The 27,430-nt window shown below is 43.0% G+C and overlaps 1 protein-coding gene across 1 annotated transcript; it reads right to left on the bottom strand.

The window, feature by feature from the left end:
• Positions 1–829: 829 nt before the first annotated feature.
• On the bottom strand, positions 830–26,526 carry grk6 (G protein-coupled receptor kinase 6). The gene is made up of 16 exons (XM_036524218.1): positions 26,166–26,526; positions 20,770–20,865; positions 14,352–14,464; positions 13,339–13,416; positions 12,744–12,844; positions 12,520–12,612; positions 10,764–10,827; positions 10,511–10,651; positions 7,913–8,103; positions 7,785–7,822; positions 7,070–7,159; positions 5,516–5,724; positions 3,879–4,016; positions 3,397–3,534; positions 1,836–1,970; positions 830–1,293 (listed from the first exon to the last, which is right to left on the bottom strand). The coding sequence occupies exons 1-16, from the start codon at positions 26,215–26,217 to the stop codon at positions 1,243–1,245; spliced, it is 1,728 nt and encodes a 575-aa protein (XP_036380111.1). The 5' UTR covers positions 26,218–26,526; the 3' UTR covers positions 830–1,242.
• Positions 26,527–27,430: the final 904 nt, after the last annotated feature.

Genomic DNA, 27,430 nt, shown 5'->3' with positions numbered 1-27,430 from the left:
AAGTGCATTGATAAAATAAAATTAAAAGGTTTCTGCCAAAATACTAAAGGAACAAAGATGAAAAAGAATTTAGTGGGCTTTATCTTCAAGCAAAAAACTTGAAACAGCCTCTCCTGATAGCAAACACTTAATTGATTTGTTAAAAGCTATTTTTGGCATCTGAAACACTGCTTTCCAGGACTTTAATTTCTCCTTCCTTATACCAAATTTAGAAATAGAAAAACTCTTCCGCAATCTCTTCTTTTCCAATGACAATGAAAGATTAGGAAGACTTCATTTGATGGGGAAATAATAAATGTTCTGTCAGTAGGCATCCATTCTTCACAGCTCTGTCGATGTCACATATATACAGAACACATGCATGCAACTGTGTACATACATATGCACTTAGGGTCACATTTGTAGGACTCTGTTATATTTAGTTGCCCATGCCTCTAAAACTACCTTTATACATACATCTGGGGCCTTGCCAGCAGAGTTTATGGAATACTGATGCCAGAACAATCCCGAATCATTCTGAATAACTTGGGAGAGTTATTTATCCTGATCAGTTTAAGAATTTAGTTTTTGTTTACATTTCGTAAACAGTATTGTCAGGAGTTAGATAAAAATACATGAATTAACATGCAAACACAGCATGTTTCTGAAATTAACTAAAGATGTATCCATATTTTAGGTTAATCTTTTTTTGTAATTCTGTTTGACAGACTGTTTCATTCTATGAAAAGTTTAAACACTTCTAATAAGTTACCTTACAAAACACCATGATAGGTTTAATAAAATAATCATGATGAGGGCTTCAATCCAATATTGCCATTTGTGGGGTAGACTTAATAAATGAATGTCCTTTCTTTTAATTTCATATTGATCTTTTTTGAAAAAAAAAGCCATGTGTGAAAGTAAATGACACTTGGAATTGAAAAGTACGGATTCTTAAAAAAAAAAACACAAATTACAAGAAAAAAAGGACTGCAGTACTGACTGTATCAGAGAAATCAGAGAGAGAGTGGAGGAGACCTAGCTGGTTTGACCTACCTGCTGCTGCCATACCTCAAGTGAGGAGACAGATGGTGTCGTGACTTTTTTTTTTCATAGTTTTAAATAACATTTACTGTATGACTATATACTGAAAATATACATTCCCATATTTATATAGAACTATCTTAAAAATACAAATGTGCAAAAATTGTAAACAAATTGGATCCTCTGTGGTGCTAGGGCTGCTCTCAGCAGGACTGGCTCTCACAGTCTCGTGGGCTCCTCGTCACTGTCACTGCAGTTCCCACAGCAGTCCTGAGGGGGCAGAAGAGAGCTAGGAACATTGGGGGCAGGCTCGGGGATCAAGTTGTGATAAACAAAATAAAAAAAAACCGTTGGATGGAAAACATTTTGGCAAGGTGATGGTCAGTAATTGTAAAGTAAGAAAAAAAGCACATTGTTAATGTTTCTCAATGAAAGCTACTCTGGTAGAGACTGGCATCAAGGTAAATCTGAATTATCCCGTGTGAATGCCAGCACTATAATAGCTACAATGACCACTGGCAGCATAGCTCAGCGTAAGTTTCAGTAACCATGACACGGAGACCTCAATCAATGCACTGACAGTTAAAATAACACCAACAAACTGTGCCGGCATGAACCTATTTCCAAAAAAAAAGTATATAAGTAAGTAAATCTACATTCTGCATGAACTTTGTCATGTAGTGCTTCTAATATTGTTGACTCTGTTTGGTTTTTTCGCCACACTTGTAAGTTGCTTTGGATAAAAGAGTCAAAATGTATAACTGTAAATGCACATATAAAGTGCTTTTTCCTCATAATGAAGCTGGTCTGACCTGTCTTCCGAAAAGCCTCTGCAGCAGCCCCTGTTTAGGTGGGGGGGATGGCTGGCCCCTCCAGTCCAGATCTGGGGGCACGGTCCCGTCCGTATGGAACACGTTGAGCTCTTTAAAGCACTCTGTCTCAATCATCTGCAGGTTAAGCAATGCAGTTCAGAGCCACTCAGGAAACAGAACATACCCACAAACAGCTTAATAGCAAAATAAAAGAATAAATAATTAGAGAAGAAGTTTACTATTATTTAAAGACAAACTTTTAGACGCCATTGCAAAACTATTACTGGACATTTTGAAATATTTAGTGTTCCAAACACCCTCAACAACAGTGAACAATATTACAACAATACTAACTTATAATTACATTTAGTGCAGTGAAAAACCACTAAATTCGTGAATGAATGTGAAAACAACAATGCCAAAAAACCTGTAGCTTGGCCTCACTGCAGTAATGGTAACCAACGGTTGTGTAACCTCTCAGTGGCATACCAACAAAGTACTCTCCCACAAATGGAAACTATTTATTTTATTAATGTCTTATGCAAACGGAACATTTCAAAATACAGGAGCTAGCCTGCTTCAGGGGCTGTGATCAATATCCCTAATCTGGTATGTTTTTTTAGATAGATCATGTGCATTGGGACCATTGAGTAGAAGTTAAACACGGCTAGTGGAACTCCATCAATAGATACGTGCCACTATACAACTTCTACTTATAGCAGGCTGTCAATCAATAACATTTAATAAAATCATATTTTATGATCTGCCTCTAACTAATTTGTACCATTTTCCACCATTCCTTTCACAGGCCATAAAAATAGAACTCATTCAGAAAGCAACCAACCACGCAAGCCTTTGCAGGCCATCTAAAGTAATTTTTTTTAATGAAGCTTCATCTGAATTGTAATTCAAGATCCTGATGTAACTACAGTGGGGGGGGGGGGGGGGGGGTGTCAATCAATAACACCATTTCAATCCACTCAGTTTTGGGAGGCTATCTGCATTCAGTTTCATATTGATTGGTCTCTTGAGGATACTGACCATTATAAATGCCTTCTAGTTAGGCCTATTTTTCTGACCAGACTCAGTAGCAACACCCACTTCTGCATTTCGGCCTTGCAGTTCATGCAAGAAGGCATGCAGCACTACTCACAATGACCCACCCTTGAAGGGGGGAGAAGGCTAGTTCCGTTTTCCTGTGTTGCGTCATAACATTCTAATGCGAGTTTCACTGTAATAACAGGATTTGAAGTAATGTTGCAGGCTGATGGGAAAGGAGTATTTAATAAAAAATGTCCTACAAAACAGGACAAGAAGTTTTAAAAGAAGAACTAGAATTGATTAACTGGTTAGGTTGATAAAGGGTGATAAAAGCACCAGATAACTGGGACAACCCTTATTTTATACCACTATTCACAAAGGACTAAAAGAGTGTTTTGGGAAAAGGGAAAAAAAAAAAGTCATGAAACAACATACTCCTTTCGGACAGGTTACAGGTTCCCCTTGTAGACAGTGCAAAAGGTTTTGGGGGCGTGGGGTCAGCATGAGACAGGGGACTGACCTCGTTCTGCCAGGGGATGGGCACGCTGCCTGTGGACACTTTGCTGTAGAAGGAGTTGTCTTTGGGCTCCAGCTCAACGCCCTTGACAGTGGAGAACTGCTCGATGTCCAGCACATCCTTACAGTAAATGGCCTGGGGCTGGACACACACACACACACACACACACACACACACACACACACACACAACACACACACAACACACACAACACACACAACACAACACAACACACACACACACAACACACACACACATTGATTACATAAATTCACAAAGCACAGTATCCTTGCTTGCACCAGCTGTCTTTTGAGATTGGCTCCTCTCATGAATGTCTACAGATGCAAGTCAGCCCCCTGCACAGGATCAAATGCAGAAGGACCTGCCAGGGACAGTAACTGACAGCGATGTCAGACCTGCCTGGAACATTCACAGGGCCACGAAGGTCCTAAAACCAGGACACAACACACAGCAGAGCGACTTACGTCAGGGATAAAGGGAGCCTCCAGCATGCCTGCCTCCAGCCTCTTAAAGTTGATGGAGCGGAAGAGGGGGTGGGCCTTCACCTCAGAGGCTCCTCCCCCCTGACAGCCAAGCCTCACGCTGGGGTCTTTGGCCAGCAGCTAGGCAGAGGTAAGACACAGGCTGTCAGCAAACCTGTGACACCGACGGAACTGATTCCAGGTCAGTGTGGATCAGACGTGACGGTCAGAAACCCCTTCAGAACCTGAAATTACCTTCAAAATGTGTTTTTTGTTTCAGATCTTTTCATTGTCACAGACTCAGCTTGGTGAAGCTCTTTTTCATGAGTCAGACTGTGAAATACAGTTGCATGCTGTGGGAGTTTTAACTAGTTATTACGCAACCACAAGAATATTGCAACTCCCATAAAATATGGACAAATAGAGAATAGCATATTAAGCATATTATTCAATGCAAATAATCTCAGTTTATCCCCAATTCCAAGGCATTACATGCTTTGGCTCCTAAACAGTGCTATACCTGTTAATAATACACTAAATGTGCTAAACCATTTAAATGTTCACTTGTACAGATGGGACAAGTTTTGGATTTTAAATGTCAATTATCCATTATCCACACTGCATGGCAAGAAAGGCCACAAAGTTAAGACTTAAAAATAAAACTGTCAGTTATGATGTCTGCCCTGCATAGCAAGCATTTGACTGTAGTAAATGAGCCAGCCAGCTTAATGTGAATATAATTATCTGTCTAGTTTGTCAGATTTGTCTGTGCTAATATTACCAAGCAAGAAAGTCAAACAATTCCTTGTTTGCAAGCTGCCAATCTACAATAGCTACTTCAATTTAAAAATGCTTCTAAAAATGTTAACAGCCACTGAATCTACCATGTCACCAGATATGCCCCTTGCTAACTTAGTACGTAGGGCTCAATATGCACATATTTTTCAAGCCAATGAGAGGGCAGAGTTTAATTCAACAAACAAACAAATCATTTGACTAAGCCTGGCTGACTCAAAGCACATTTAAGCGAAAGGGCGAGTTTTATTCTTCCTCATTGCGTCATACACCAGCCTTCCACTAGCTTTCTCATTTCAGACGCTCGCCCAAGCAAATCACCGTTGCGTCCGAAACACCCCCTCACTTATCGTCTTGTGCTAAAAAACCTTTCAGCTCATGTGGAGCAGCGATAAGCTATTCCAGGCTTTCCAACACGACTTAAATAGTTCCACCTGAAGAACTCTTGATTGACTGAAGGGACTCCGACCGGCTTGAATTTTAGCGAACAGCATGATGCAGAGATAGCTTTGCTGGTGGAAACGAGCACCGCTTGGGGTTTTTGTGCGGAGGGACAAAAATAAAATGTAAATGATTCATGCTTTATTGATGGAAATAATCCCGTGGGGTAAGCATTACATAATTTGCATAAATATACGGCATGCCGCTGGCTGTGCGTCATTGGCTTAACCTCGCCGGGCAACTAGGCCACATGCCACATTTGCATTTAATAACACGCTGTTAGCGTAGGAACGGCTGCAAAACAGAGCGTGATGTACAGTGGCACGTCTTGTGGAGAGCAATGTCATTCCCACTGACCCCTGCCGCAAAGGCTACGTGTGTCTGGTGCGCCCGCCGGCACTGACCATCTTGCAGAGGGACTTGGCGTCCTCCGAGAACTTCCCCGAGTACTCCTCCTCCACCTCCTTGACCAGCCGCTCCACCTCCTCCCTCTTGATCTTCTTCTTGCGCTGCTGGAAGGGCGACTGGCCCTCGATCATCTCGTACAGCAGGCAGCCCAGGGCCCACCAGTCCGGGCTGAAGGTGTACCGCTCGTTCTTCACCACCTCCGGGGCTGCGGCGGGACAGACGGACAGACACACAGACGCGCGTCATCAGACCATACACCGGTCTGAACATCCACACCTGCCGCCATAGATCGATCAGTGCTCAATTTCTTTTGCCCAGCCTGCAAGATAGAAAGTCTCATTCTTATTAAAATATGGTGTGTTTTAAAACAGCAGACAGGTGACCCTTCTGGTGTGAGGTTCATGTTCATTCGGGGCTTGGTGGAAATATTCTGCATATGTGTGTGATAAGAAGAGCATGGGGAACAGCCTGGCCCGGCATTAAGCCCTTCTGATTCGCTCTGAGGAGAATGGCGAGGCTGTTCCTGTCACCGTGCAGTGCCTGCTCTGCTTAAGCTGGACCTCTCTAACAGTCTTATTAGACTGGGGTGCACTGAACCCAGCGGCTCAAAACACAGCAAATCTACATTACCAGAAAAGGACAAAACAACAGAGGACTGAGCCATGTCATGATTTAGTCATCACGACCATATTTTTCATAAGCCTCTATTTTAGAGAACACCATTATAAGTAGACTATGCTGAAAGAGCAAAGTTCATTCACCTCTCCCATTCAAATGTTTTATCTAACCATGGGAGAAAATCTGAGTTCATGGCTTTGTGACCAAATATGTATCAAAATATCCACACTTCCCCAGGCTCAACTGCATGTATTTTTTGAAGAGTGGATTTTACCATATGGCTGAAACAAACGCATTGACAGATTGATGTTTCAAATTGTTCCGACAAAAACTGACCTCAGTTGACTGGATTTCGGGCATAGAAAGATCTGCATTAGGTTTAACGAGCTTTTGAGAAGGCATGACGGACAGACAATTTTAACTGCTGTAGGCTTTTGTGAAATAACTTCAACTGAATAGTAAGTAAAGGCACTGAAAATAAAGTAAAACCATCCAACAAATACCCTAGCTTACAGTACAAGTCAAACGTTTGGACACACCTGATTAAGATAATGAGAAACATGCACTCAAACACATTTTGATCTAAAGACTTATGCTTAAATGCTTGAAAATACTTTCTTAGACAAGTATAAATTGCGAAGCCGATGCCAAAAAAAGATTAATTTTGGCTTCTTTGAAGAATCTAAAATGTAAGTCAGTTATTTCATAGTTTTGATGTCATTACTATTATTCCTAAACGTGGAAAACCTAAAAATAAAGAAAAACCCTCTTATAAGTAGGTGTGTACAAACTTTTGACTGCACAACGGTACCGGTACTGCATAATGCTCAAGTAAGACCAACTGGAAAAGGAGCGGGGTCACTGTATTTTGAGAACCAACAGTCAGCCTCTTTTAGAAACAGCGTAATTGCATATGGAGGTACAAAACTCACCCATGTAGCCCACAGTGCCCACCCTCCCTTTTATGGTTTGCCCTTCTGGCACATGGACCGCCAAGCCCAGGTCTGATATTCGGATGTGACCTACAGGGAAAACGAATGCAATATTAGTTACTATGCCTCTTTGTGGCTTGGTCAAGTTCCAGCTTCTGGACAGCACCGAACGTAATCAAACGACACAGTTCAGTCACATACAGTTTAGCTGAACAAAAAATAAGTGTAAGCCTTCCTAAGAGGAAGAACAGGTGCAAGGCAGTGAGTAATATGGTTCTCTGTTTGCTTAGCAACAGACTCAGTCCATATATAACAGGTATCCATGCATTTACATTGACCTTGCCTGTGAAGAGTGTCTCTGATTCAAGGACAGCCCTGTCAGAGGGACCACCTTCTTGGTCAAAGGCTCGTTGAAATGTTGTAATCATCACGACTAATTCCTGAAGGGGATCTTTTGTGATGAAAAGCAATGATTGTGCAATGTGTGCGATATCTGGCTAAACCAATAGCACAGCAGGGAGGGGTGTACTTCAGTCACCTTGTGACTGTTCCGTTTTGTGTACTTTACTCCCCCTGCTGGCCAGTAGGTGCATGGCAGTCTGCAATCGCACAACAGCCCTGACAGTGAAACTACCTGCTGTTCTCTAGGCGGAAGTTATGTATCTATGACAGTAAGCAGAAAATGTTCTGCTGCTCCATACAGCTGCTCACTCACCATGGTCATCTAGCAGGATATTTTCAGGCTTCAGGTCCCTGAAAGAGAAGCAGACCAAAACCATGAGCTGAAATCAGCAGCCTTATCAGCCGCTGATCGAGCACATTTCCTGGTCCGCGAGCGTTTACCTGTAGACTATTCTCTCATTGTGAAGGTCCTGCAGCCCGCAGCACAGTTCTGCGGCATAGAAGATGGCTCTCTTCTCCTCGAAGCCGGCCTCCCCCATGTGGTAGATGTGGAACTTGAGGTCCCCCCCATTCATTAGAGTCAGGACGAGGCAGAGGGCATCCTTTGTCTCGTAGGCGTATGCTAGACTCACCTCCATGGGACAACACAAACACAGGAGAGGTCAGGCTTGTTCATGCACATAAATCATTCACAATATGGCCAGAGCTAATGTCCCAGTTACAGCATGCGGTTAAATGTAAATCTACAGGTATTTCCACCTGTATGAAACCCTAAGCAGTGACGACGCTGAGGCTAAGCGGTTTCGGAAGTGGGCTCGTGAACAGAAGGTTTCAGGTTCTGTTCCCAGGTGGGACACTGCTGCCGTTGCCCTGGGGACTTCAGAAGGGCTTTGGTGAAAATGCAGCTACACTATATGGCCAAAAGTATGTCAGTATGACACCTGACCATCACACCTATATGAGCTTATTGGACATCCCATTCCAAAACCATGGGCATTAATATGGAGTTGCCCCCCCCCGCCCCTTTGCAGCTATAACAGCCTCCACTCTTCTGGGAAGGCTTTACACAAGATTTTGGAGTGTGTCTGTGGGAATTTGTGCCCATTCAGCCAAAAGAGCATTTGTGGGGTCAGGCACTGATGTTGGACGATGTTGGACGAGAAGACCTGGCTCACAATCGTCGTTCTAATTCATCCCAAAGGTGTTCATTGGGGTTGAGGTCAGGGCTCTGTGCAGGCCACTGGAGTTCCTCCACACCAAACTCGTCAAACCATGTCTTTATGGATGTTGCTTTGTGCAGAGGGGCACAGTCATGCTGGAACAGGAAAGGGCCTTCCCCAAACTGTTTCAGCAAAGTTGGAAGCATACAATCGTCTAGAATGTCTTTTTATGCTGTAGCATTAATGTTACCCTTCATTTAGAACTAAGGGGCCTAGCCCAAACCCTGAAAAACAGACCATTATCACTCCTCCACCAAACTTTACAGTAGGCACTGTGCATTCCGGTAGGTAGCACTCTCCTGGCATCCACCAAACCCAGATTCGTCCATCAGACTGCCAGATAATGAGGCATGATTCATCAGTCCAGAGAAAGCGTTTCCACTGCTCCAGAGTTCAGTGGCGGCGTGCTTTGCACCACTCCAGCCATCGCTTGGCATTGCGCATAGTGATGTTGGGCCTGTGTGCAGCTGCTCAGCCAAGGAAACCCATTTCATGAAGCTCCCAGCGCACAGTTCTTGTCCCGATGTTGCAGCCAGGGACAGTGTGGAATTCTGTAGTGAGTGATTCAACAGAGGATAGGCGGGTTTTTACATGCTACGCGCTTCAGCACTCGGCGGCCCCGAGTGGTCTACCGCTTTGTGGTTGAGCTGTTGTTGCTCCTAGACACTTCGCCTTGACAATCATAGCACTTAGAGATGACTGGGGCAGATCTAGCAGGGCAGAAATTTTGTGAACTCACTTGTGGCAAAGATGGCATCCTATGACAGTGCCACGTTTAAAGTCACTGAGCTCTCCAGTACGACCCTTTCTACTTACAAGGTTTGTCTAAGGAGATTGCATAGCTATATGCTTGATTTTATGCACCTGTTAACAACTGGTGTGGCTGAAACACCTGAACTCAATAATTAGGAGGGGCGTCCACATACTTTTGTCCATATAGTGTATCTAAACATATACAGTGGCAAAATAAAGCTCTGCGTGTCCTACTGGAAAAGGGCCTCTTTCCAATTGACAAACACTAATTACAATGACAAAACAGCCCCTGGATTTCATCCAAATTAAACAACTTAATATTGCACTCATAATGTTACTCCTCACAAAATAAACCAAGCAAATTTGAACATCCTTTTTTTGGTCTATATATGTTTGTGGCTTGACATCAAGATCATCTTCCCATGGAGCAACTCAGACCCTGCTTTACTGGGGTAAATTCTGCAGTATTTCCTGGCATTTGGAGTGCAGGGTCAACACAACATGACCTTGTGGTCAAAAGGTTAGGTGACTGGGCAGAGCTGAACCGTACTCACGGTCACCATTTCAGGATCAGAAAATCAAAACACTACAGGACCAAGCACTGTGTAAACATCAGCCAGGAATAACACAATTTTCCACAGAATTCATCTGTGGCAGTTGGGACGTCTTTTAATATGGGTGTGTTAGTGGATGACTTGTCTCATTTCTTTGTCCATATAATGTCCTCTGAAAAGATCTTACATGTGAAACCTACACAAAAGCCTGCTTTCTCTTAAAGAATCCAGACATCCACACAACAGTTTGTTTTTACAAACCTTCTGATTCATAATTTTTTGTTAAAGCTTTTGCTCACAGGCACAGAGCATCACATGACTCTAAGTCTAAATACGACCTTCAAAGTCTGGTATATTTCTTCAAATTCTAGCACCTGTCACAGAAACAGCATGCCTTAAAGCATTCCCACTCATTATTCTGGGGTTTCGTCTTGGCAATGTAAAGGTCATGGCAGCAGATCCTTTTTTATACCTTAACGAGTTAGGCGGTAGAACAGTTCCTGTGTACTTACTACAAATCTGCTGTTTACTTTTTCCAATATCTGTTTCTCATTCAGTGCCATCGACTCTCCTTTCCTCTTCTTGATTCTCTTTTTCTCCAGCTTCTTGCAGGCATACATCTTCCCTGTGGCCCGGACCTGGCACGCACATACCTGACATGGAAAGGAAGTGGGAGATGTGCCATTGAATGGCCTCTTCAGGACTGCGCACCAGTCAGTCAAACTTATGTTCTACACAATTATGTTCTATGTTCCAGAATCTTACCTCACCAAAGCCTCCCTTCCCCAATACCCTGTACTGCCGGAATGTGTTCTTTGTTACTGGTTGTCTGGAGAACAGAGAAGAGGAAATAAAGGGAAGAAATGGCTTAAAGATTTTAAGAGGAAAAATTAAGAACACACTCCTAAGCCCTAACGTGTTTTTTTGACCATTACGAACTGACAAGTGATTTAAAAACATACTGAACAGATGAGAAATGGAAGGGGCAGCTACTGGAAATTATTTTGTAGGTTTGCACAGACTACAAACCTTGAAGTTAGAACACTGCCTTTTTAAGGACAGCATACCCTTACAATAGAGCCAAGTCATCTCAGAATTTTAGTCTGTCATTTTACTCCATTTCACAAACGTGACCGGGCCCACCACAAAGATCTATTCCACTGGCCTTTAAACTCAAACCACTGTCTTAACACCTGCTTTAGATAGATCTCTCAGGGCGATGCTGTCACCAGATAACTTACTGAAAAGGACTTTGTGAACACAATATAGCTTTCCAACAAGAGTCATTTCTGTAACAAATGCTGCTTTGTCCAGTCGATTTTCAGTAGAAAACATTTTACGTTAGTCCTCTCAGCATGTCAGAGATAGCACTTTCAACATTTCCTGTGTGTCGTTATATCAATTGAAAGCTGAGGCGTTTGCAAATCATCTTTATGTAGGCTTACACTGCCTTCACTGTCCGGAAATTCAACCTGCCAAAACTTCAGCCTGATAACTGGCTAAACTAATCCGGCAGATGCTTTTGCATAAAGCAGAAACACTCATACAACACTTCGACCTTTGACCAATTTCAAAATTCCCTGTGAAAACATTTTGGGGAAAAATAAGAAAAAGAAATTCACCTTCCATTCATCTCACAGAGGTTTTAGTTAACCAAAAATGCACTTATCTTCCCAAATGTAAATGTGTTTTAAACATTTTACACATCTTTTAGCTTGACACAAAAATATGCTAATGAAAATTCAAATTAATGTGTAGTGACAGACTGAGGCCAGCTGTTGCTACTGTGCTAACACAGTGCTAACCGTTTTTAGTGTGACATGACCAAAAAGTTGGTAGCATTGAGTTTCTCATTCTACATGCTTTTACCTAGGGTTTTTTACTGTGTGAACAACTGTTTTGAGAAGAGATTTCCACAACCTCCAGGGTCAGGGTTTCTACATTCTGATCTGGTCTTTTTTTTTGACCTGACTGAGCTGCTAAATGTTTCTACCTGTTAATAAAAAAAAATTGAATCCAGCATTAATACAGGTCAGCCACATATTCCAAAATGCTTTTGGTTTGCGGGGGATTAACTTAACACAGTATATGGGTTCCATATGGAATAAAAAGACTATGGTATAGGATGTTTGAAACAACAACCCAAGGCCGTAATTAAATTAAATAACGCAAAAACAGTTCCCTGAGGATAGAACATACTATTACCCTTTAATCATGATGGCATTGTTACCTAGCAATGTACATTATTAATAAAACTGTCCCAAGAAAAAAGTAACATGCAGAAGTGTTTTATTTTCAAACAGTGAGATAGTGTTCTGTGGATTCTAAGAAAATGGGATTCTGTGGAAAAGGCATGGCACTTGTGTGAGCCAAAATAGGAGGGAGTGGCCTGCAGTGCAACTGACCAATCACAGCGCGACTTTCCTGTTTGGACTCACACAAGCGGTGCTGTGTGAGGGCTTGTCGATCTGGGCCGTCGTTGTGTAACGCTTCGGTGGAAAACAGGAAGTACGGAACATACCTCTCCAGCCACTTCCACTGCAGGAATCGGTTGAAGTACATACTGTCGAGGTAGTCAGCGAAGGGGGCCACGCTCAGATAGTCATGGATCAGTCTGTCACGAGCCAATCACAAATCATGAGAGAAAAAAAAAGGGGTCACTCACATTGACCTGAACCCAGGGCTCCACCCTAAGAGTGATAAAGTGACGGGAGCTCGGGGGCGAATTGCGATTTGCTGACTCACTTGGTGCACTCCTTGAAGAGCTCCTTGCACGCCTCCTGCTCCAGCCTCTCCGCACATTTTCTCACCATCTCCTCCACAATCTCAGGAACGTGATCGTCAGACTGAGGGGGGGAGGGGGGAGGACAATTTACACAGGGACTCAAAACTATGCTACACTCTTCACACTGACTGAGGACACATATCTACTGCACCAACACATCATCCTGTCTGCCACACTGTCCCCATTACCATTACATTAATAGCATTTAGCAGACACTCTTATCCTGAGCGACTTACATAGTTTATAATTTTTAAATGTTATCCATTTGTACAGCTGGATATTCACTGAGGCAGTTGTGGGTTAAGTACCTTGCCCAAGGGTACAGCAGCAGTGCCCCAGTGAGGAATTGAACCAGCAACCTCTTGGTTACAAGTCCTGCTCCTTACCATTATGCTACACTGCACTAACTTATCGTGCAACAATGGTACTAGATTTTTTCATTAGGAGGGCAAAGGAAAAAAATTGGCTAAGATCAAGAAAGTAATGAGGGAACAGGGGTGATCTGACTGAGGCCTTAATGGTGTTCAGCTGTCGGAGCTCAGGTCCTGCCCCTACCTTTGGGTTGAAGTATGTGTCTATCAGTTCCTGCCCACACGCCTTTCTCTTCTCATCAGGAGTGACTTCATACTCCGCCTGGGGGAAAGGAAAAAAAACCCCAACATGGTAGGACACATCGTTTGATGGTGAAGCGCTTTTGGCTCGGCTGATACGAGCAGAACATGGCCGCCCGCGTTCGGAACCTTAGAGATTGGGATCGTTTGACTCGGGGATCTCTGCAGAGGATGCACTCCTCCACGCAGTCACTGTGCAGCTGTATCATGTCCCCATCTCACCCTCTCAGGCAAGATGAATTACCATCTGCGCAGACCCTCTCTGGCAATTACAGCAGCAGACAGAACTGCCTAGGGCTGATTGGACATACTGTGCAGTTATATAAAAAAAAAAAAAAAAAAAAAACCGCCTGGCCCATTCAGCACTGGCTGCGTTTGGAACAACAAAGTCAAAGAGAAGTCATTGCTCTGCCGGACAAAGCTGCACACGTCTTTGTCAGTCTCTGTCAGTCTGTCTGCCTGCCTGTCTGTCCTGGGGTTGGGCGGGGCGGGGCGGGGCAGGGCGGGTCATGTCGGGGCCAAACACAGAGCGCCACATGGGTGCCACATCAGTGCAGCAGAGTGTAAAGGAAGCTCTGCTTTATCATCAGGAGGGCGCTGACAGACACGGCAGTGGACATGGTCTCCTGGGAGTGGGTGGGAAGAATGCAGCAGATGTGGCCTGAGTGTTCTTCAACGGAGCGTGGGGCGAGATGCAGGCGCCGAGGCCGTGGCGGTGGAAGGTGGGCCACTGACGCGCAACGCAACGCTTCGATCCCAGATGTCAGGTTTCCTGTCTGTCATTTCGTGGCCCTCCCCTCTCCGCCCCAACCATGTTCAGCGCACTTACACGCATCCCTCTACTTGTTGAGCTCTTACAGAGGAGATTACATGTTAAAGGTTAGGAGGTAAAAAAGAAGAGAGAGAGAAAAAAATAAAACAATCGCAGGGTAACTCAAAAGCCACTTGGTTCCTTACCACAGCATCCAGGAATTTGACGCAGCGTCTCAGCTCGGGCCTGGTGTCACAGAACTGCCGGAACAGCATGCATCCGATTGGCTGCTTCTCACAAAGGCTGTGGTAGTCTTTCTCTGTTGAAATGGCACAAGACAAGGTGGAATGACTGAGGGCTTTCAGCACAGCGCACAAAAAAATACAGTAGGGAGTTTATGAATAGGAACCGGCCCATGAATAAAAACCTGTATTATACTATTCTAAGTGATTTTACTCAGAACAATTGCACTTTTTTTTGCTTGGGGATGAGGCATCGAATGTTACGCAAGAACCTACGTAATTTGCAAATATGCTAGACAGTACTGGAAAGTAACTGCGTGGTGAAACAAAACAGTTCTCACTGCTCTCCACCTACTGAGCACATTGTTCCACATTCCTCAATCGACTACACGCTGGGCCGGTGGAAACGATGAGCCTCTCAGCCTCGCACAAGAGCACAACTTGTGAAGACGGGCTGACGAGGCTCTTCAATGCATGGCGGCACGGCACTAAGAGCGCACTTTCTATGCAGTAAGAGGCCTGGAGGAAAATGGGATTTGCATGAGTGGTACAGGAGGATGCAAACCTGTGGTGGGGTCTATGCAAAGCCAGCGCAACAGTGTGGAACTGTCAGCTGAGTCAATATTGAGGTTACAGCATGTGTGCAGCAGACGGCATAGCTGAAAACCTCTGAAAGCTTTCGGCTATACCCGTCCGGCACAGTGCAGCTGCACCTGCTGATATTCACTGCAGTGATGTCACCTAAATGTTGGGGTGAGACGTTATTTTAACAAATGGGGGGAAAAAACAACAACTGCATTTTCATTCTATTCCCCTCCTAATGAATTGGTTAGGTCTTGCTGTTAATTCGTTTTAGTTAGTTAGTTTCTTTGTAGTTTCTGTGAAGTTGCAAGTCAGTGGAAAGAACAAAAAATGTCACTTAAGAACAAAAATGTAGCAAGCTGCTGTCATTTATGTTTGTCTTAAAGCCCCGTGACAATGTGGCTAAGGACAGATCAAAAACTCAATTTTATTAATTTGGTGGCAGAGGAGCCAAATACAATTGATGAGATGACACCAAAAGTTCTTAATGCTGGCCTCTCTTGTTCTACCGTTGACATTTCTTGGCTCAAATATAAGGCCACCTGATCTGACAACCATGTGAGTCAGGAGACAAGAGACAGGACAACCGACCCATTGAGGATCCCCCATCCCCCATTGAGATAATTGAATAAATTCAAACCCATGAATTGAATTTCATGCATTTATGTCTTATACGATTGTCCATGTACAAAAGACAATGCCATAGTTCAGCTTCTGCTTGTGTCCCCGCAGTTTGCTACTTGTCACTTGATTGATGTTCAATCCTCAACCATATCAGGCTGACAAAAGTTCCCATTGTACCACCAATAGGGTTATTCCCAGATAATAAAATCAGAAGTACAAAGAGGAGAATGAGCCAATGTTGCAAACCTGAAAAAAAAAAAGCTCATTAACAGACACGGGGACTGCACAAAGCTTCGTAAACAGCCGCCCAGTCTCAACTCCCACGTGGAAACCATAGCCTCATTAAAGATTTGCTGGGATAGGGGTCAAGAAGAACTTGTTCTTTACAGGACATGTTCATTCTATAGAGGAGCAGCAGGGAGTTTCTGGCCAGTCTGAGGCACAGAAACAGCAAGTTGTACTGAAAGAGATTACAAAAGGAAACCAGAGCATGCAAGCTTTCCTCTCTGCTATATAGGGCAGCCCTCCTCTTCAGTAAACACGGAAGTGGAGGGTTTAGCAAGTCCTGGGCCCAGATTCACACGACCTGCAATGTGCTTTCTTCTTAATCAACACCTACACAACAGTTGTGTTTTTCTGGGTTTGCAGAAATAGATGAAAAAGGATGTGTGACCTGACAAGCAACACTCAATTCATTCTCTTACTTAAAGCGAAGAAAAAAAGCATGCTGCCCACTAATTCAAGCTGCAAGCTATTCTAAAAAACCGCTGTCAAAAGTTGAACCACCGGCGTCATACATACATTGTGTGACATGTGTGTCAATACATTTAATGTTTTTTTTATAACAATCAGCAGTTTAATTTAATTTAGCTTGTATATATTTCAATGACTAAACAGGCCTTGGGTTAGGGTAACCTGTGGAGGATCTACCATCAAAACACTGAAAACCCTAAACTTTACCTAACATAAAGCAGTGGACAGATTAATTAAAAGATAAAAAGATTTAAAAATAACATAAAATGAGATTAAAAAATGAGATTAAAAATTTAAACAGATTTATTATTCATACTATATTCATACTCTATTACATACTATATACTATATTCAACTGTGTATAGTGCTGTAAATTTGGGTATAAGGCAAAGGTTCCCACCATTCAGGTGCATAAGAATATCCTTCTGTGTCAACGTTTAGAAAATAAAACTCAGTTCTGTTCTCAAAAGACAAGGGTATAATTTAGCCTATGTGGTATACTTTTGGCCTGTTTGATTGTTAGGATTACATTAGGAAATCAAGTTTGATTTATTCACAGTACATCACATGCTAAGGAAACTCTGGGCTGGAACGACATTCCATTCTTGAGTAGGCCTGTCTTTCTCATTGAAACAGAATAAAAGCAGTAAAATTAATCGACTTAAATATTAATTGAGTAATGCATGACAACTGCTGTCCTGTGCTACTTAATTTAACCCTCTAAAAACCCGTAAAAGATTCCATAATAAAGTAAACAACATTACAGAAACTGTTCATGTCATGGTTCACAAGTCCGTCAGTAAATAAGACATGCCACTTTCTATGGCTGGGCCCACCTGTACATTAAGACAATAAACAGCATGACCTCAAAATTAGTATCAATGCTGTCAGTTTTGTTTGAACAGATTTGACATTTTTATAAAAACAGGCATGTTCACAGGATGAAATACCAATTCTTCGCCCCTTTCCTCTGTATTCTGAAATCATGGAATGCATTTCTGCTTTAGCAAAATATGTAACGCATATCCCGACCGTGCAAAATACTCTGATTTTAGGGGGTAGGGGTGGAGGGCAAGTAAGAAAGGAAGAAAAGGAAGAAATAGCTATACTGTCACTTTTATCTATCAGTTAAACATAGTGAGGCCTATACAGGTAAATACATGCGATTATCAATGTTTCCTGTAACTGTCACTCAGCCTGATAAGATGCAATACTGTACACTTTTTGACATCCCTAAGAATTAGACAATACTGTAGCTTGATTAAATCCAGCAAATCAATCTCACTGATGCTGTTTTTTCTCTAGGATGGTAAAGTAAATTTAGGCAGGTCATGTCTTGTTACACATAATGAAAGTTACATTACATTACTGCCATTTAACAGATGCTCCTATCCAGAGCTTACGATTTACATGGGTTACAGTTTTTTTTTTAACAATGTTTTCAATTTATACAGCTGGATTGGCAATTGTGGGTTAAGTACCTTGCCCAGGGGTACAGCAGCAGTGCCCCAGCGGACAATCGAAACAGCAACCTTTCGGTTATGCGCCCTGCTCCTTAACCACTATGCTACGCAGCCACCAGTGTAGTTTTCTATTACTAAAAAATGTAACAGAAAGCTACAATTAGGTCTTTTCTTATTTATACATTTCATTAGTTTCTAAAACATACAAAAGAAACTTCTGACGTTCGAATGACATCAAAAGTGATCCTAGAATGTACAGAAGAACTGGAAAGTAGTCTTTAAAGTGATGCATCAAAAAGTCATTACTGTACAATAAAAAAAGAAGGTACATTTCATGCATTTTAGGGTACACATCACAGGAAAATAAAACAAAAAACAAAGAAAGGCTTTGTTAAAAAAAAAATTTGTTTAAAAAGTGTAACGATGAAGATACAGCAATGGCCTTAGGATCAGGGCTAAAATAAAATCTCTTCCTCCAGGCTGCATTTTTAATGTCTTTCATGACTCGGGCTATCTCTACCGTCTATTTTTGTTCTCACTGTTTACACTGTTTGACCTTTGCCGAGATTTCTTTAAGAGCAGTGGTGGCAGGGTCTATTTTCTGTGTGCACGCGAGTTGCATGGAGCGTCTTAGTCTGAAATACTGTTCAATGGAAGGACGTCGGCTCTGCTTTGGTGTTCTTACGCCGCCGTCCCCCTGGGACAGACAGAGATGGTCAGGTGTCAGTTTTGGTTTCCAACTGACATCGAGGCATCCGCATGCACTGCCACAGCCATACGAAACACTTGCACGAGGTGCTTTTTTTTTTCGTTTCCTGCCAGCGGCAACTGGATTCTCTTTTCCTCTCAGCTGCACCGCAAATACTGCGAGAGACAGAAAGCAAAGCAGCAGCTGCACTGATTGGATCCTGATTGGACTCTGGGGGTTTTGGGAGTTTGATTGCGTTCCTGTGGCTGCCTCACCTTGAGCACTGTTTTTTTTTTTTTTTTTTAAAAAAAGGTGTTGTTTTATGAGTAAAGAACGAAGAAGGAAAAAATAACGCCACACATTGTGAACAGGAACAATCACGGTTTTCACCATACAAAGTCCCTGTGAGAGAAAAAAGGAAGTCCAATGATGAACACTAGAGCACGACCATAACATGATCCCTTGATTTATTTAGCCAACATTTAGATAAATCACCGTGAAGAGGAAATCATATGATCACGGTTAACCTTCATGAAACGTTCTTTCCCCACTCTTCTTCTATACACTTCGACCACAGCCTTACAGGACATAGGCTATACACAGGAGACTTTTGTAGCTTACAACACTTCAACCAACTACAGTCCCCAACTAATAAGCTGACTCCACTTCAGTGATTAGGATATTAATGCCAGTAACAAATGATTAAGAATGGAAAACCATGGAGCAACGACAATGAGCACACCCCTGCGACTATGTGCAGCTTTGACTCATAAGCAGACAGGATGCTGTGATTTTGCAATCGGCCTCCTTATCCATTTTGTGACATGGCTGCACTTGGTGCACAGCGTCCGGACGTGCACAGTCATCAGAAATTGCAGAGCACCTCAGTCGGGCTTGGCCTCAAATGTTTCCAGAGGCACACAGTTGAGATCATAGCTGCCAGTTTAAGCGTGTATGAGCGCGTAATTGTAATCATTGCTCCAACTAATAAAGCTCTAAAAAAACAAATAAATAAAGAAAACAGAATGCCTGCTCCTGTGTTCTATGAGTGTATCGTTAGTACATAACACAGCCTCAGCTCTGGGCATGAACCATGTGACATGGCTGCTGCCACAGTGTGCTCTTTGGTACCAAATGGGCTTCCTCTCCAGTCTATGCAGTCAAGGCCATTGTGAAATGGCATGCTGTCTTCGGCACAGTCAACCTTCTGTGATTCAGTTCAAATGTGGATGAAACAGGAGTGCTTCAAATGCGCGTATTTACATGTAAAAAGAGAAAGAAAGAGCTGCAGTGAGTTTGAGAGACGGCTTCCTCTTCCTCCCTTCGCCACAGTTTCCTCTCTGGTGTCATAGCAGCAAACCCTACAAGGCATGTTTAACGTCTGAAAGGGTAAGGCAATGAAAAAGAAAAACAAGAAAAAAAAGGTCTAGACAGCAATCCCCCCCACCCACCCAAAAAAACAAGCCTCAACGTCTCCCCCCCTGCTTCCAAACCCCCTGGCTCAATAGGTAAGGAGATAATTCTACTGACTCTACAACCGTCAGCCATTTCTCACAGCGAAGCGATAGCACAAACAGATAAAGAAGTGAAAAAGAGAAGTCTCCATGGCAGCAGATCTCCACCGTTCATATTTCAGGATGCACTGCAAGCCATGGGATTATGAAATTGTTTCAACGCACAGAACAGTCCTCCCTGCGTAACAACAGCCATGACTCCTCACTTCCAAATCAAGCTCATGATGCATCACAGTACTCACTCTGATGTGGAGCAATAACAAGATCCCTATGAACAAACACCGAATGATTGCTTCAAGACTCTTAAAGCAATAGCAGTTTGTGTGGATAGCAGTTTAACAGACCAGTGCTGGTGCAAGACAAGTCGACCAACTTCAACATCCCCACTGTGTGAAGTAGGGAATGTGCCAGCTTGGGCAATTCAAACCCCATGTGGGTACACCTGTGTGTCCCCCAGCATTCAACAGTGATGGCAGGCAATCATAACCATTGTCTGTACTCAATAACCATTGTCTCAATACACGCAACTCACCCTGATCAGCAAATAAATCCTCAAGCCTTCAGAAAAAACACTGCTTGAAACATCATACCGTAAGATGGCAAGACGGGAACCCAACCACCAAGGCTGCTGTATTGTGCATTGTTTGCACTTCCTATACAGGGGGAAAAAAAACAAAAAAAAACGACCCAACTGGCAACACCGTGGGCCTGCGGCCCGCGCGGGCCATTGTGTGAGGCTGAGCGAGGCGCGTAATTACCTATGGTCTGACGCAGCTCTTCGCAGAGGCTTATGTGAGGGAACTGTAGCATCTGTTTCCATTTCTTGCTCTTTCCTTTTCTGTTTCCACCGCCTCCTGTAAATAGAGAGAAGAATCAGGGGGGGACTGAGTGGTGCACGTGCTGTAACCTGACGCCAGGCGAAAATAAAGCGTGCCGCTGCCAAGACTCTAGCCAAGCCCCGGCCAAGCCTTGCGGACAGATTTAGTTTAGAGTATGCTGACCCTCAGTGACCTGCTCGGGTGCACTGAAATATGCATTAAAATCGATGCGAGAGTCGCTTGGTTTGAATCCATCCCCTGCGCTTCAATAAAGAGTGCACTCTGACATGTTTTGCTTTTTGCATGGGCACGCGGACTGTTTCCAGTTGTTCCACAGTTACGCTTGCAGGTGTCCCGGGGTAGCCTCAGGAAAAGAATCACGCCAACACCATGAGAATGTCCTGCTGGCTTGACATCTATTAGAAGGACGTCACGCAGCATTTACAATCCTGCTAGAATGATTGGCCCAGGTGGGAGGCCCCACAGACTTGTTATCAGCAGAGCAGGGTTGTCAACATGCTGTACAGTGAAAGGTCACACAGCCAACAGGGCGAGCTACAGTAAAGCATGATTCAAGCCTTCCATTTCAACCTCAGCGAGCACAATAACAATAGAACAATAACGAGAAAGAACATAAGAGGGGCACAGAAAGGTTAAGACACTCAAAAAAGGACAAAAAGGTAAAAAAAAAAAAAAAAAAAAAAAAGAGTATTCGATTCATGACTTCATTCTGAAGATGAGGTCTTGAAACAACCTGACCACTCTCCAGCCCCTTACGTTACCAAATGCAGCAGCAAATTTCCAAAAAATTAAATCACAGTTTTGCTCAAGGGCCCCTATCCACACCGCCCACCGCTTCTGGCAGAATACCACGCATTCGCCAGTTTGCAGCCTTACACACGTGCCAGACAAACACCAGAAAAAATAACATTGTGCGCTGCTTCATCTGCATATTCATCACTGGTTTTTTAAACTGCAAAAGCAAATGAGGCAAGAGGGACTTTCATTCAGAGAACAGAGCATCTACAATTATTTGGTTTGAAATGTCCATGATCGTATGCTTGTCCGTGGTAGAGTACATGAAGAATAGGGCCTGACAATAGGTATACCTCTTTGTTTGGGGTTTCATGATTGGATAATGTAAGCAGCCAACAAAATATACAGTCTTCCTGAGTCAAGGTGTCACACGTTTTAGCTCCTTTAACACTGCACTGAACAGGATTTTGGTGTCTTCATAGTTAAATCTCAAGTCAGAAAGTTCCTGTGAATGAAACAGTGGTATTCACACCTGTACACCATTCACAAAACGCTGAGGAGTAAAATAACTACATTTTCTCTGGAACTAGGTCGAGTGTGAGCACTATATCTCAGTGGTATCTAACACCTATCTTTAAGTAGCATCTGGCTTAGCAGCACCCGATGTTTGACAAGTCTCTCTCTCTCTCTGGACTCTCAAACATCAGGAGTTTGTGTCTGGGGTACTGACCACAAACTGACAGCAAAGCAGCACACATTTAGGAAAATCGCAAAATCAGGAGTCTCCATTGTAACGAGCCCTGCGTGCGTGGCGTTAGGAGGAACTGTCATCCCGTCCCCGAAAAATTTGCAAAACAAATTTGGCAACAGTGCCAGATTGACATGGATGTGAAGCTACCCACGCTCATCAATAACGGAAATGGACATCATGCAAATGACCGGCGGGAGAGCATTGTTTATCTGAGGTGGGGAAACACTGGAGGACAATAAATGGCGTCATCGATGCAGCGGAGGGGTGCGCAGGCTACGGCAACGTGCGCCGGAGAGCCTCATCCCGTCCCACGCAGTTAATGTCACCGTGCCCCGTTCCAGACGGCTCCGCTGTGTGTGTGTGCCCGTCTCCACCTCCACGTGAGCCAGAGTACAGTCAGAAGGACACCCCTCCGTTTCTGCCAGTGTTCCCGAAATAAACTCCACTTTATCCTTCCTTCGATCGTCTTAGGATACTTAATTAGCCTACTTTTTTTTTTTTCCTCTGGACTGTCTCGCTGTCTCTTCTATGCAATGTTGCCTCTTCACATGCTCCCTGCTGCGTCTGCTCTATCATTTACTGTAATAACAGCTAAATAAAAAAAGGAACGAGTCGGAGAAAAGATGATGAAAAAAATCGATCCCCAACAAACTTAGGCCTGTAGAAAACTGTAGCATTATACATGTATATTTAGCCTACTTGATGATAAGGAACACTGGCCAGCCAGTTCTTGTTAATGTTAGGCCTGAGACCAAGTATTTGATTATTCAAATATTCTACCTTGAGATCACTCATCGATTACTTGAATCAGTATGCAAATGCTTGTTAATTTACAAAAAAAAAAGAAAAGAAATGCAGAGACTGATTATTTCTCATTAATATTCATGACAGAGAGTCTAAAAACCTTGCATAAAATCACAAAAGTCATTGATATTAATTTTCCAGCCTGGAAGTGTAAATGGATGCAGACAGGTTTGCTGTGAGTCATTATTTACACAGAAAAAAACTGGACTTTCATACAGTGCTTGGGGGGGGGGGGGGGGGTGGAAATGAGATTTAACTATTCAAATATTCAAAAGAATGTTTGAATACTTAATTAATCAACATGCATATGCCTAGTTAATGTCATGAACTAAATTTCTCCCTTGAAGGAGGTGAACAAGCCATTTTATTTTCATGTGTTTATATCTAAGTATGGATGCTGTCACCAGAAAACAGTACCCGATATAAACTGTAGCAGTGTCCTGAATACTCTTGCCTATGCATGCATACCCTCACTTTGTTTCTCTGTTTGAGTCCAACTGAAGAGCTGCTCTGGATCTCTAGCTGTTCTGTTTATTGGTTAGACTGAAGTATATTCATGCAAGGTGCAGTGCCTTAGAGGTTTTCCTTTCATTTAAGCACAGAAATGTCTTAACGCCATGGATGAGATCTGCACCTTTCAGACATGGGACCATGTCTACACGCAGGGAAGCTCTGAATTCATTTCATACGTTTTTCCCCCAAAGACGCCTCCTGCCGAAAGGCATTCTCTGTGGTAGATTACAAGTTTTAATTCATGACACAAGGGTCACATTCATCAAACAAACCAAATCATACTAATGTTTAAGAGGCACCCTACCAAATCAACTGTAATCTAATTCCATACTGTTTACTCATGAAATTGTGAGTATCCTTTCCCCTTCATCCAATGTCTAACTGATCAATACCTCCAGACTGAAGTAAATTGCATAACTGGCTTTGTTATATACAGTAATTATTCAGAACTCTGAACTGCTACTTTGTCTTCTGTTAAGTTTCTTAATGCCTCCTCCACTGACAACACAGAAATTCTTACCAGTTAGCACTGCCACCTTCAATGTACACTTCGGCTTAGAGGTGCAAGGATCATGCCAAAACAATGGAGAGAGGATACCAACTACTTTAAAAGTGAGAAACATCATGTCGTTTTACAGCTTTTGTGGAGACGGATGGAGAGAGAAAGGCAGCAGGTGAGAGAGAGTAAAGTTGTTTGCGAGTTGTGCGAGAGGATATGGGCCGGGATATGTTTCTGGATTTACTGCTGAGAGACACATGTGTGGCGCACGACTCGATTCATCTCCCTGATAAAAATAATTGCGGCTGGAAATCAGCCAGTTCAAAGGCTGAGGCCACGTGACATACAAAACAAAATGCGACAACTTCTGAAGAAAGGTGAATTCACGCAGACAACGGGTTGCAGTGACAAAACAGCTGGCACTTACGCCCTTCTTTCTTTTTTTCGTTGCCCTGCAGAACAAATAACATTTAATAAACGAATGTGAATATGCACCAATACTAAGCATGCGTGTATGCACTTATATGTATTGAAGAGAAAAATAAATAATGAAAGAAATTAACAGTAAAGACTGCGTAAGAATGACTCTGAATCATTTAAAGGTATGTGGTTGGTATATATTTTTTAAAAGTATAATACACTCATTCTAAGTGAAGAGAGGTAGTAGCAGCAGTAAGTTAAGGACAAAGCTGTATGAGTCAATACTGTCAGGGGACTGTGGGAGGTGAAAATTGCAAAAACATTTGATAAATACTGAGCAATTTCCTTCACTATAAAGCCAGTTTTTTTATTATTACCAAGATCTTACCATTGAAGAGAACTCTGAAAGGAACAGAGCTTCGATTCTTCGCGACATTAAGGGAAACTTTATTAGCACAATGGGTGGAAATTATGAACAAATTGGGTTTCTCAATACATTATCTTTGGAAAACAAAGCTTCCTCTTACACAACAGCTCGAGAGGTCTGAAGTAAAATTTTTTTTACATTTTGTTGCAAATGCAGACAGCAGAGAGCATCGCGCACTAGTCAAGCTAATTGAAAATGCGTTACCGTCATTTAAATAGACGGCTAGCTAGTGACAGTTTCTGTCCATAGGCGTCTTCACATTTCAAGCAAAACGAGTAAAGAGGAGTCATACAGTTACCGGTGCAAAATAATCAGCTGCTCATTGCTAAGGCTGGAAGATATGCTGGTTCAGGCATGAAGCACGCTTTGAGTGCGCTTATGCCACAGCTGCCTAGCTAGCTTCATCGGACACTGTTGACAATTTACAAGCACTGTTGACACTAAACACAACAACAAAAGCTCGAGCATCTTGAAGTGACATTGCTCAACACAATACCATCCATACTGGTAGCTAGGAAAGCAACCAGTTAGTAGCAAGTTGTAGGAAAGATTTCGGCGTAGCGTGAACTAGCTTACTTGCTAGCGCGCTAGCATTTGTAGTATTTATTGACTGTGTTTTTAGCTAAGCTTAATACCAGAACTCAATGTCATGGTTTACTGACAGGCAGACGTACATACACGCTAGCAAGCTCTATCGCCATATCGCCAGCTAGCCAGCCATGGTCTAAATAGCTATCTAGCTAACTAGCCACTAACCCCCATCTAGCTGGCTAGCTAGCAAGCTACATGTCTGTCACATTTAGCTAGCCCGAACACGACAGAAGGATGCTTCAGCTAAAACGGGAAACCGTATGCCTCGCTGCAGTACAGATGCATCCTGGTTGACACTTACACCTTTTCCGTGATTGCCCATTTTCCAAGGTTACGCTCGGATGAATGCAATCTGACCGAACAAAACTCAGACAAACCGGATGCTACCTTAATTAACTCAACACTTCGATATATCTGCAAATAAAAACGTGCACCGATCATCTTATGTCCTTAACACTTATGGCCTAGCCTGCTTCGGGGAATCCCCAGGTTTTCCGAGCCCTTCTAGACGGCGTTTCAAGAGCTGTCAACCCGACTGCCCCCCCTTTCTCCGCTTTCATCCTCTCCCCGCTTACCTTCTCTCGCTTTGAGCAAAACGGTGTTGGCCACGATATTCTCGAGCTCCATGTTTTTTCTTCCTGGGCGGTAGGTACCACAGGCCCAACCTCGTCGCCGGGTTGGCAGTGAGTATGTCCTCCCCTACCCCCCCAAAGCGGAATATGCTAACCCCGAATAACTCTCCGCTCTGTCGTTCACCCACCAGTTCTCCGCCCCGGGGCTTGGTGCTACGACGATTTCAACCGGCTACCTTGTGTTTACCAGCGAACCCCACCTACACAACAACCATTGGTGTGTATCGAAATTGTACGTATAATGTACGCTTTTTTCATTGGGTTTTTCCTCCACAACCACGCCTTTGTAATTCCTAATATGGATTAAATCGACGCTAATGCAGTGAGTTCTTCAAAATCATAAGCGCAGTTGACCTGCGCGGCACCACTGAGGCGCGAAGAAAAGCAACATGACGATTTTTGAAACATACGTCATTTACTACAGAGATGTCGGAATACCGTTTTCTTAAAAAATAAATTCTAATTACAGCAGCCTGTTCAATCAGATAGTGCATAACATCTGCCCACAATTTTTGCAAATCGAATACGTGAAAGTAATGGCAACTATATTTCAATAAGATAAGTCAAACACAATACAGCCTAATTAAAGCCATTTTATCAATTTTAGATGAAAATGTACCTTCGATAGCCAACTGCATAAGCTATTGCGAAAGACCAGCCCATACGCTATGTTATTATTTCACATGGTATGCACTGACATCTAGAGGCAACATGCGGCATGAACGTAAAACAGGTTCATGTCGCACAGGATACGCTGAATAGTTATAGTATCAACAGTAGATAGGGTCTACACTTCAAACATCCTGTCTCAAGGATTAATGTTACTTCATTATGCGGTTTACTTTGAAATACGTTACTAATGGTCGGCGAGTGAAGACAGCGATTTGATAAAGGCCTCAAAATAGATTATAGTCAACAGGAAACTGCGTCACCCAAAGAAGCACACAGGAAAACAAGACGAGGTAAGATTTTGTAATTAAGGTTGACTAATTTCAAAGTGAATTGGAGCTAGGATTACAAACGAACATGCATTGGGAAGAAGTGTAGCATAGCGGTAAGGACCAGGGTTTGGAACCAAAAGGTTGCTGGATCAATTCTCTGCCCTTAGGCAAGGTACTTAACCCAGAATTGCCAAAGTAAATATCCAGCTGTGTAAGTGGATAGCATGTAAAAATTGTAGCCTATGTAAGTCACTCTGGATAAGACCA

The sequence above is a fragment of the Megalops cyprinoides genome, chromosome 3 (genome assembly GCF_013368585.1).
Source record: "Megalops cyprinoides isolate fMegCyp1 chromosome 3, fMegCyp1.pri, whole genome shotgun sequence".
Lineage (NCBI taxonomy): Eukaryota > Metazoa > Chordata > Actinopteri > Elopiformes > Megalopidae > Megalops > Megalops cyprinoides.
This window is presented reverse-complemented; position numbering and strand designations above follow the sequence as displayed.

Excerpts from the sequence above, each read along its gene's own strand:
- grk6 (XM_036524218.1), bottom strand. The coding sequence starts at position 26,217 with ATGGAGCTCGAGAATATCGTGGCCAACACCGTTTTGCTCAAAGCGAGA. Across the intron at positions 14,465-20,769 it reads AGAGCTGCGTCAGACCATAG|AGAAAGACTACCACAGCCTT; the intron begins GTAATTACGCGC and ends CCATTTCAACAG. Across the intron at positions 5,725-7,069 it reads GGGCACTGTGGGCTACATGG|CCCCGGAGGTGGTGAAGAAC; the intron begins GTGAGTTTTGTA and ends GTCCCGCCGCAG.